The 12,268-nt window shown below is 43.6% G+C and overlaps 1 protein-coding gene across 3 annotated transcripts in view; it reads right to left on the bottom strand.

Moving 5' to 3' along the window:
- The window catches only part of nebl (nebulette), a 54,542-nt gene that overhangs the window by 18,015 nt on the left and 24,259 nt on the right, over positions 1–12,268 (bottom strand). For all 3 annotated transcript variants that reach the window (XM_064346664.1, XM_064346663.1, XM_064346665.1), the window contains exons 3-4: positions 8,845–8,929; positions 2,033–2,140 (exon numbers count right to left, since the gene is read on the bottom strand). In XM_064346664.1, the coding sequence (XP_064202734.1) occupies positions 2,033–2,140; positions 8,845–8,929 (193 nt within the window). The remainder of the gene's footprint in view (positions 1–2,032; positions 2,141–8,844; positions 8,930–12,268) is intronic.

Here is a 12,268-nt window from a genome sequence, read left to right as displayed (position 1 = left end):
GAATCAGACATTTCCTCACCAGGGATGCTACCCAGCTCCTAGTTCAAGCTCTCATCATCTCCCAACTGTAATACTGCAACTCCGTCCTGACTCCCAGGTCCCTTCAGTTCATCCAAAGTGCTGCAGCCTACTGGGATTTCAACCTTCCATGTTTTCCCATGTCACCCCTCTCCTGAATTCCCTCCAGTGACTCCCGATGGCTGCTCGCATCCAATTCAAAACTGTAATGTTGGTGTACAAGACTACAAAAGGAGCTGCACCCCCATACCTTCAAGCCATGGTCCACCCCTACACCCGATCCCATGCTCTACACACTGCTGCCACTGGCTCTCCCCTTCCTGTGGAAACCTGGTCATCGTTCCTCCCAACCTTGACTTCTCCCTTCTAGCACCCCAATGGTGGAATGACCTGCCCACCTCAGTCAGAACAGCAGAGTCCTTCCTTACCTTCTGGCACAGCTGGAAGACCCATCTCTTCAGAAAATACCTTGTCTCCCTTTCTCCACCATAACTCCAGTTCCCCTCTTCCATTTCTTTTCCTATCAATCCAATATTTCCCTACCCCAAAAAACTCTCTATCTTCCCTTCCACATGTTAATTTCAGTAACAAAGGATTACCTATCATCCATATATTATGGCCTGACCATTACAGTCTCATTAATTGCTTGTCTGAAAGTTGGTGATTTATGAATCTAGGCCATTTCTTTGTGCAATAATCGTAAGTGGCTCTAGATAAGAGCATCAGCTAAATCCCTAAAATGTAACCTTTTGCTGATTTTACAGGCATAATTCAGAAAACTGTAAATGAGGAGAGTACTTGTTTTCACAACCAATGTTTAATCTATACAATTCATTCAAATATCACTGTTTTATGGGTCTTCTCATTTTTAGTATTATCGTGCATATTCTTAAGCAAGTGTATTCACAAATGCTGCTCTCTTGGCTTGGTGCCATTGAGAAGGAAATGTCCGCCTCAATGGGGTTCTTCTTGAATAAATAAAGGATAAATAAACAGGCTAATTCCTAATTTGGCATTACCTCAGGAACTGCCACTTGAAAAAATGACACCAATTACTCCAGGCACAGAACAGACTGCAAGTGGAGCTCTACCCCAAACACTTTGATGGTGCAGAATATTTGAAAATGATGTAATTCCAGCTTCCAGTAAGACACAGTAGAACGCATTCACATTTTCAGTGGCACCGACTGTTGCCAGTACTTGCATGATGATTTCTAAACCTAAAGGCTTAAAGATAGATTATTGGCTGTGGGGGTGTACTCTGCCTAGCTGTTTAGTTTGCTCAGAAAGTTAGTCAAAGTCATACAAAAAAACTTGCTGCTTCTAACTCTCCTTTCCCTTCGTATCCTCATTTCCCCTGTGCTCTTTGCCCTCCTCCACACATGGTGGTTTCAGGTATCTTTTAAAATTTAACACCCTCCTAACTTTACAAATTAGTAGGAGATAAACTTTCCTTTGTGTTCTGGGAATAGTCACAGAGCCAGTGTTTCTGCACATGGCACAAACACACTACAATGACAATAAGCATTTTTAAGGATCAAAAGAAATTTACATCCAGGAACGATTAAGAGGTTAAATGTCATTGTTGGCTTCCCCTGTTCATCCTCTTTATATTACAGACTATATTCTTTCATACAAATTGCAGTCAACATGTTAATAATAGTCAGATCACTGTATAAATTACTTTAGCAAAGGCCCTCTATCTGCCTCGCATTAGAATAGAATGTGACCAGTGATCAGTCAGAGAAAAGATGAGGTCATATAAGAGAATAGGACAATTTACCACATTTGTTAAAATTAGTGTGTTAAATGATAAACCACAAAAATGCACCCAATAGCACAAGTACATGCGCGCGCGCACACACAGCATTTCCATCTTCCACACTCTATTTCCCAGCATATCTCTCTCTTTCTCTCTCACACACACTCTCTCTCTCGACTTTCCAGTATCCTCTGTTATCCATCATTACATTACTGAAAAGCAGTAGCCAGAATGGGCTGGGGTCAAGCATACGTTACTGATCTGTTCCTGGGTTTTCCTCAGTCTCTGCAGCTCTGGAGTGTCCGACACTACGCTGAATCCCCGACCTTTGCTCTCCTCAAAGTCCTTCTTGTACTTCACCTGGAAACAGAGGCATAGAGAGATAAGGTCACAGTCAAAACTGACACAAAACATAACACTAACAGCCAGGTATGTGTGTGCTGGTGTTGCTGATGATGTTCAGAAATAGCTTACTGTGGTAGAAACACTAAAACACTGAACTGCTCATTTCTGAACTTGTCATTAGCAGCATCTTGCAAATAATGACAACTAAGAATGATAAAATACATTAATCCCAACAGAACTGGTAAAACAATCCAAACATTTAAAAGCAGTATATGTAGTCATACAAAAAGCTATCCACAGATTACTCTCAGGTGAATATTACATGCTGAAAGTAAGCCATTTTGACCAATGCAAATTTAAAAATAAATTATACAGAAAAGTACATGTATGAAACACAGAAAAGGACAATATTCAGACCTTTATTGCCCCAGTAATTCCAGAGCTCTTGTAGTGCTTAATTATTCAAGGAGAATTTGAAATTTAATTTCTGTGATTCATTATCTACACCATGTTCACTCTCAGATCGCCCTCCGACTGTGCAAACCCACTTCACTCTTTCATTTTTAAATGGTGTAGAGAGCAGAAACTGTAGACACGTTGGAGCAAATACACTGCAGTTTACTGTTCTGCTGTTCTGCACCTTCTTCACTATGGCTGCCCAACAGATGCATTTTCTAACCATTTCAGTACATTTCCTGCACTGAAAATTGCATTAGACACCCAACGGTTACAAAATTTAACTTAATCTAATTGGCCAGGAGTGAAAAGGTTAAATAACATCCAAACTTATTTGTTTTAAAGTTTAAAACATAAATAAGTAAATAAAAATTTAACTAAAATTGTTAATCCATTTGTGCCTTTTATTTGTTCTTGTACTCCTGTCACACTGTACTCCTGCAATTTCTGATGACTCACTGCCCTTCCTTAACATATTTACCCTTTAGGTAACAAGGATTTATGAATTTAGCCAGTGCTCATTGCACTTTATTAAGAATAATTACATGGAGAGAAGCTCTACACAAGGCCAGAAGAAAACAGATCTTCCCCCAAAAAACCAGTCCTAGAGCGTTCAATTAATGTTTCTGTTAAGTCAAAAACAATCCAAATAGGAGAAAATAGCAAAACAGACAGTGTTTCTTAGCCTGATTTTTAATGTACTCAAGATTCTCTCACTATTACTTTACATTTGTTTGGGGTTAGGGTTAGATTCCACTGCCAAGTCAGTCTAACAAAAATAAGCCAACAAGGTCACATAAATGTGAGAATGTCTATTTTGAATAAAAATCTTTTATATAGGACACATTGTAGGCCTATGCTATTTTAATATAAGCAGTGTATAGTCCCACCATCTGTGATGAGAAAGCTCTGGCTTTGAGCCCAGTTCCCTAACCACTACCCCACACTGCCCCCATAAAGACACAAGCTGTATTTAATTTTAATTTTAGAGGTGGGTCACATTTTACAATTTCCTCCAAAAAACTGCAAGCCCATTTGTGCGATTTCCTCGTGTTTACTCCAGTACTCTTCATTGTTTTTTTAGGCATAGTTCTACCATTCCTCCCACCCTAGGTGAAACTGTCAACTGTGTGTGTGTGTGTGTGTGTGTGTGCGTTCATGCGTGTTGACCCATTCCATTACTGTCCATTACTGAATGATGCAAAAAAAAAAAAAGATTTCCAATTTTTTTCCTAAATGTTGAAGACTGTGCTGGTGAGTACTCATTTACTTGTGTAAAGAGTCCCACTCCTAGTATTTGCTCACTCACAGAGTCAAGATGTCTTCCCTTCTGTTTTTGTTTTGAGCACAGGCCTGTACTCATGTAAAACACACAACAATTCAATGAAGAAGCAAAAATACAATGATAACTGTAACACGTCCTTTCATCGTGCCACAAATGCTATTCATTTCTTATATTTATCCTTTCTTCACTGCAAAAAATTCTCTTAACAAGTGTTTTAGTCTTGTAACGAGACTTAAAATCTTATTCTAATATTAGCTTGTTTTAAGTTACTTCTAACTTGACGAGTGAAATTGTCACACCCCATTGGAACATCTTGAAATAAGTGAAACTGTCTCACCTCATTGGCACTCTTCTGGTTTTATTTAGCAAAAAATTAAAAAGAAATAAAATTGTAAGTTTAAATATGATAAAATACTTGTTTTTTTTGGTTTTTGCTGTGTCTTGTGTCTTCTTTTTCATTTTTTCTTTATAAATTTCTGCCTGAAATCACCTCAAAATGAAAGCAATTTTTCACAATCCTCATTTGTGTCTCATGCAGGAGGGAGATGACTGTGCCCCGGGTTCTCAGAAGCAGGGGTCTGATATGGATCCGTGCCAGTGTAGCTCCATTTTTCACTCAGTGTTAGCACTAGCTGTGGGCGAGCACTCCAGTATAAGCTATCCTTTATTTCTTCTCGTACGCCTGCCCTGTTCTACCCTTAGTGATTTTCACGTCTCTTTCCTGACCCTCCGGTGCCAATCGCACATCCATTACCTCCAAAATAACAGCTCTGCAGAATTTCCATAAGAATTATAATAGGATAAATGGAGACGGGAGTAGGGACCTTGCCTATGAGAGAGTTTCTCCAGAGCAGCCCTGCAGAGCCGCAAAGTTTTTACAGACATGCTAACGTGAGATGCTAACATATTTAGCCTAGTGAACAGGGTCGAGGGCTGCAGCAAGGTGCTGTTGTTTTTAAGTCACTGCTACTGTGCCTCAGTTTACCATCAGACAATGAGATTCCCAACCATAACCTTCCAATAGGACATTAAATGATACCAGGGGCTTTTCTCCACATATACACAGTAAAATATCCAGTGTTAATTCAACTCTTAACCAATAATATTTGGTCCCACGTTCCAGAGCGGGACCAAATGTTACCTATTAAGAGTTGAATTAACACTGGACATTTTACTGTGTACTGGAATTTGGAACTGAGCTTTTTCTTCGGGGAAAGTTGACCCTCTTCCCTAGAGGTAAATAATCTCTTTTAGAAGGAAGAGCAGGCCATGAGGCAGCACGGTGAATTAAAAACATCTCAAAGAGGAATTCACATTATAACACATTTATGCAAATTCACAGGCAGCTAATTATATGATTTGGCCATCTAGAGAAGTGCTCAAACATGTCAGCACACCAGATCTAGGTGAAAGTAACCTTTTGTGTTAAACAATACCATGTCTGTTAAACAATAAAGTTAGACCATTTGCTCTGTCATTCTGTGTCTATAGGTTTTCTGGGCCAGAAATGTTTACCAAAGGTGCATTTTGCAAATACACCAGAGTCAATAAAAGTAGACATTCAAGAATTTCAAAACATGTATGTGATATACTGTATGACAAATCCTCACTTGTAGGGACCCACATTTTACTTTATTTAGCTCAGGAGAACAATGGTAATAATGGACAGAGAGAAACTGCATGGCTAATCCCATAATAAAACTTTCAACAAAAATAATTAAAAAATATAATCTGTATAACATGTACAGTACATGAAGAGAGTAGTAAATTGATAGAGGCAGAGATTCTGACTTTGCATAATGAATATGCTTGTACACTTGTACAAAGTAATTTTTCAGTGACTACATTAACAATCAAATGGGGAATGATGAGCATTCTATTTAATTGCCAATGCCTAGAGTGGAGCATTCTAAAGTTACAATACCTGTAGACTGCTTAGCTAGGTCAGCCTACACAATAAAGGACCATTCCTGTAAAAACCATAATGGTTATTGTCAAGCAACAACATTGCTGAGAACAGCAGAAAGCCAGCAGCTATCATGGAAAAGCATGTGCAGCTATTCCTGCTTATACATTTTTTGTTGGTTTTACCCTCATTGTCATGATAATACCTAAATATTTTGGTCTAAGCAAAGACTAAAAGGAATGCCATGTCTAAGACAAAAAAATGGTTTTGGTCACATTTCCAGTTCCTGAACCACTATGTCTCCCTGGAGGTCTCAGGTTTATATTTGAAAAAATTAAATGCCTGCTGTATTTACAATGTTGAACGGACGGCTCGCATGTTCCATGTGCTTTTTAAGCAGAGCCGAGTGGGTCATTGTGCAGAGCATCAGTGTCTGGCTGTGTGGACACAGATGGCAGTGGGGGTATGCTGTACCTGCTTGTGGGGGAGAAGGGGCGAGGCGGGTGTGGCTCAGAGATCCGGTGAGCCAGTGGGCTGGTGATTCACATGATGTGTATGCTCGCAGTGTAGCACAGTGGTTAGAGAACTGGGCGTTCAATTCCAAGGTTGTGGGTTCGATTCCCAGCAGCAGCTTGTAAAATATTTTTTCTACGAAGAATGTATGCAGTGAAAGTCACCCGGGATGAGACTGTCTACTAAATACCTAAAATGTACCTACAATGTGATGTAAATGAGTCCAGCAGGCTTGCGAGCAAACCCATGCAAAACTGAGAAGGTCACTGATGGCTTCCTACCAGAGAAGAGGATGGTAGAGAGAGATCCAGAATGCAAGGAAAGACAACAGAGTCCACAGAGATGGGAGGGAGATAAATCCTCTTGAGGCAAAAGCAGGCCAGAGAAAGATAGCACATTGGTGTTTGCTTTCAGACTAATTTTCACCTACAGTGGAACAGTGATCTCTCCTTTCAAGGTTTAACGACAGATGCAGCTGGGACATCAACATCTCCATGTTTTCCAGACAGATGGCGCACAGGCACCTCCCATCGAAAAAAATCATGAAACAGTGCCATGAGGGAACAGGACTGTCTCCTAAACAGATACTCAATATCAGCCAAGACTGCAGACCAGAGCAGTGAGGAATTACGTCAAAGACCAGTTGAGTTGGTTTCCTGTGTTACTCAAACTGCATTAACGCACACAGACCTTCCTGTTCATTCCTTTATAACGAATTGATTCTTAACCAATTAGAAGTTTCGATCAACAAACTTAGATGAAGCAGTACTGCGTATCACCACTTTCCTCGTTTTAATAAGGACATTTAATGTGGAAGTAAACACGGCCATTAAACCGACATTGTGTTCAGCTTGCATGAGCACCACATCAGTTAAGAGATGCAAGATCCTTGAGAATCCTCAAGCCTCTGATTATTTACAAATCTTGTGTTGGGCTACAGCAGGGTAAATGAAGGAAGACTTTCCATCATGCAAGAACACAACAGCAGGAAAACTGTGAAATACAGGTAGGTCAGAGAACAGGGTGGGCGACCGGATGGAGACAAAACAGGGACACCTCGCTACAGAGGCGGTCGCAGTGCCAGGACTGGAGATTCGGGGGGTGGGGGGATCGTGGTACTGGTGAGGGAAGGACCCCCGCATACGTGGCAGCACCGTCCCACTGACGCCAGCGGGACTCTAGGGGAGACCGCCGAGCGGACAGCTGTCCCGCTCCTACTTCACCGAAATCCCACAATCTGCCACCCCCATTCGCCCTGGCATGAGACGCATCCCATATACCAGCATGCCTTCTGTCATTCCAAACTCTAACAGACCTTCCAGCAGCCTCACAAGAGCAGAGAGACTGCGCAGGCACTGAGGCACCTGAGTTTATAATAAAGCTGAGGAGAATGTACACTGAACATGGGTACCCCACCCCACCCAGCTACTGCTCATTTACTATCCATTTCATCATCAATACCCACTTATCCTGAGCAGGGTCGCGGGGGGTGCTGGAGCCTATCCCAACGTGCATTGGGCGAGAGGCAGGAATATACCCTGGACAGGCTACCAATCTATCGCAGGGCCCTTATTTACTAGACAGACCAGAATATGTTGTGACCTACCCATCACTAATGATTATACTACAGAACAACCATGTATTTAAACATATAATAATTAACCAACTAGAATAATTATTTATGATGGAATGATGCTTTATGCACCCCCTACAGGCCCCTTTATGCCTTGTCACATGCCCTGGGTGTTATCTACACGTGCTCTCTCTGAGATAGCTGTGAGATATAGACAGAACCCCTGCATTCACAGGTCTATTTTGTGATGGGTTACACAGAGGAAGTGTTTCTGGAACCCAGTCAGCTTTTCAGATTAAACATTTGGAGCTGAAATAACATAATTACTGAAGGCTGGATGGGTCCCGGAGGAGATGGGGGTGTGGGGGGGGGTGGGGTGTGTAAAGGGAGAAGAAACCCGTGACTATCAGCGAGAGTGCTAAAGGGTCTGAAGCGGATGCAAACTTCCTGCAGAGGAATTACTTCTGATTTTGAGGAAGAAGCCAGAGGACTTCCAGTCCAAGCTCAACACCATTTATGAAAACTCTCAGGCGCACCTCTAACATTTTACGACCATAATGGCCGCTCGGGGTGACTCTGAGAATGATGCTAATGTCTTTTGTTGCCAGGTGTTTTCATTTTGTGTAGATTCTTGGGACCTCACCAGCCCACACAAAGCAATAATGCCAATGTCTATGGATGCCCTGAGACCTGCATCCGGACTGAACCAGACCGTCTCCTCCTGTTTAAATGAGAGCGCAACTTTTCCCCAGTGCTGCCCTAACACTGCCTCCACTGCCAGACTCTGACTGTGCCTCTCCTGCCAGCCTCAGCCTCTCCATGTGCGACTGCGCAGTGTGAGGTGGCCCAGACAGATGGTCCTGACTGTGTCATCGCATCCCGCTCCGCAGGCCCTGATCGATCAGACGCAGGGTGAACAGAAAGCTGCTGGGGGACTGCGCACAGCTGCGCAGATCTGCGCAGGGGCGGACAGCGCGTCTGCTCACCTGACTCTGCAGCTCGCTCTGATGTTTCAGACGCAGGTTCTCCGGGGTGTCTGCGACGATGGTGAACGATTGCTTCGGATAGTGCCTGGAAGAGGAAAAAAAGGGGAAAGCACGTATATCAGAGGGAAGAAACAATCGCTGTTACTCCAGAGCTGCGGGGCTCACACAGGCCTGAGCTGAACTGCACATCACACTGCGGATGTGTCAGGAGAACTGATAGCATAAGTACAGGGTCAGTTACAAACACACAACTGCAGCAGCACTGGGAGGAACCCGCACATTAAAAAGATGCCAACAGACAGTGTGACAGAACATCACAAAAACTGCGGGGTCAACTGAGCTCAGGTTCTAGCAGGTTTGATTCTGGAGACCAAACACGACCCCTGTATTCGAAACAGCCTGAAAAACACCCCAGCCCACTCCCTTACTTGTTAAAGTTCTGCTATGCCCTAGGACAGTGCTGTTAAAAGTCAGCATTGCGGTAACAAAGGGGAAGGGAATATGGGCACCAAGAGGACCACCGTTACCTGGGAAACACAAAGCTTCACCCACAAACATTGTGTGAAGGTGGGGCTTGCCCAGCGCACCCTGGAAGTGTAGGGTGGTGCGGGCGTAAGGCTAAACTAAATGCGCTCATTGAGGCCCGGACACAGATGAGTGCACGATTACATAGCCAAAGGCAACAGGAAACAAAACAACACAAAAGGAGGTTACAGCTTGTGGAGGAAGAGATGCAGAGGTAAGATGGTCTGCAAGGGAAAAGAAGTGTTGCAGTGCAGGGCCTGTGGAAATAAACACTGATGCACAAGCACCTGCCAGAACCAGAGCTAAGACAGATCATCAGGATCTGCAAGAACCCAAGAACACCAGGACCAGCCAGAACCCAAGAACACCAGGACCAGCCAGAACCCAAGAACACCAGGACCTGCAAGAACCCAAGAACACCAGGACCAGCCAGAACCCAAGAACACCAGGACCTGCCAGAACCCAAGAACAGCAGGACCTGCCGGAACCCAAGCTAAGACAAAGAACACAAGGGCCTACTGGACCTAGAGCTAAGACATAGAACGCGAGGGCCTGCCAGACCAAAAGCTAAAAGAGAGAACAAGAGGACCAGCCAGACTCTGAGCTCAGAGAGAGCAGAGCTCAGCAGGCCTGGTGCATGGGATAAAAGCGTCTCACTGGCACGGCGTCAGCTACCCCTGTCAGTTCCAAATATGAGACGTGACCCTGGCAGCAATGACTCGTCTGGTTCTGCTGCCGCCTGCCTGGAAGGAACACAATCCCCCTCTTTCTCTTTCCTAAAGAGCAGGGCAGTGCTCAGACGCACTCAGGAGAGCGAGCAGGTCTCAAACTTTTCATTCCATAACCAAAGCTCTCTAAAGCAGCACAGGAAAAATGTGACTGGAGAGGAACTGATCCATCTGGCTCCTGCAGTTCAGTGTGAGACATTGCAGTTTGAACAGAGGACTTGATCATTACGTCACTGTGCGTGCATGTATGAATTTGATGAAACTGCAATGCAACCGCCTGCAGAAAGAGAACAGATTGAGAGTGGTCTTCAAATAGCCCATTATATCATCTATGATATAATTGATAAAATGATAATCTATTTGAACCTGGAGAATTCTGATAGTAGTGCGTGTGCATATGCCTATGCACGCATGTGTGAAAATGTATGTGTGTGTGCATGCATGCATGTGTGGGAATTTATGTATGTGCATGTGTATGTAAGCATGGCTCGTGTGAGTGCGTGCGCATGTGTAAGCGTGGCTGCATGTGTGTGTGTGTGTGTGTGTGCACGTGTAAGAGAGCCTGTGTGTGTGTGTGTATGTGTGCGTGTGTGTGCATTTGTAAGTAAGTGTGAGTGTGCTTATATATTGAAAGCTCAACATGCAGCCCCAGGACCCCACACCTTGCAGCGATGAGAATGATTGCTGCTATAAAAGGTTCACAGCCCCAGGGTGGCTCAACACGATCCAGGAGCTCAGTAGGTCTCACTGAATGTGTTTCTGACACCCGTCACCAGTGGCTGGAACACTTTATTTAAGCAGTACTTCACCCCAAATAACTCTTCTCCTGAAGAACATCCAGGGTTTTTAGTCACGCCCAAAATAAAAGAGCTCGCTCCAGGCTCTGTCACATGCCTGAGGCTCCGTCCGCAGCTGCCACAGAGTCATCCGCCATGTTAAAGGACCACAGAGCGTACAGAAACTCTCTGCGCACCCAGGACCCACGTCTGAGCACGTGCGCTACTTCCGGTGCCGTGAGAAGGAGGGTTGGGCCATTGGCAGGGATTGCGATCGGTAAAAGAACAGAGGCCCTGGGCGATCCAACAGTGAGACAGTGGAGCAAAGCCCAGAGGACAAAGCAGTCCCAGTGCAGATCCTCCTCGTAACAAGCCCTCCAGTGCCTCACAAAAGCCGCGTTTCCACCGCAGGAACTTTACCCCGGAACTAGGAACCTTTTGAGGAACTAGGGTCTAAATTAAGTTCCGGGGACTTTATTTCACCCCCAAAAAAGTCCCTGCTCAGGGGGTAGTACTTTCCAAAAGTACCGGAACTTTTGGGGTGGGGCGCAAGCCCTGAAAATTTCTGATTGGTCGACTACTCGCAGTGTTTTATTTAAACCGCCATTAAAAAAAATCTGCAGCCGCAAACTGATTTATTTTCATAATAACTTGAAATCAAACTTGTATGTTATGCGGCGCAGTAGCCTACTTTTGGTTATAGCCTGCCAACGTCTTGGAATTATAACAGGTGTGCTCTTCTGTTCTTTTCTTGCTTTAGTATTTGTTTTATAAAATATTAAGCATTCGTGCTGGGACAGCATATTACGTACCAAAACATTCAAACGGTTTAATTCGGTTGCTGAATATTTTCTTCCGGATTTTCTTTGTTAGCCCATTGTAATTGACTCAAAACGTTTGATACAGTTATGTGAGGTATGCGGTAGTTCTGCGTAATTTACATTGGTGATACAGTAAAAGCAAACTGGAAATCACCTTCCGCACTTTTTGTCAGGGTAAAATAACAGTAAAATGAGAGTAATTCTAGTAATCGTCCCTTTTGCTTTTTCAGACTGCCATAATTTTACTCTGTCATTCTTCAATTCCACAAAAAGACCAGGAAGACTATGGACTAATTTATGGTGCATGGTTCGCATCTGGAGGGCACACTTCACTGCTCGGCTAGCAGTAACTTTGAAGGAAAGCAAATGGTGGCTGTACCACTGCTAATTAAAATTTTCATGCAAGTCCGAGTTTTCGTTCTATTCTTGTCATTTTGCGATTAGCCTATATGGAATTGACGATGAGAAAGTAATCAATTCAACAGCAAATTGTTTACGACGTGTGCGTGTTTTCTGCTTTTCTGCTTGCCAGTTATTTGTGGAATGTGAATGCATTCTGTCGCCTCGGATGTCA

The sequence above is a fragment of the Anguilla rostrata genome, chromosome 8, assembly GCF_018555375.3.
Source record: "Anguilla rostrata isolate EN2019 chromosome 8, ASM1855537v3, whole genome shotgun sequence".
Taxonomy (NCBI): domain Eukaryota; kingdom Metazoa; phylum Chordata; class Actinopteri; order Anguilliformes; family Anguillidae; genus Anguilla; species Anguilla rostrata.
The sequence above is the reverse complement of the archived record's forward strand: the minus strand, read 5'-3'. Positions and strand labels throughout refer to the sequence as shown.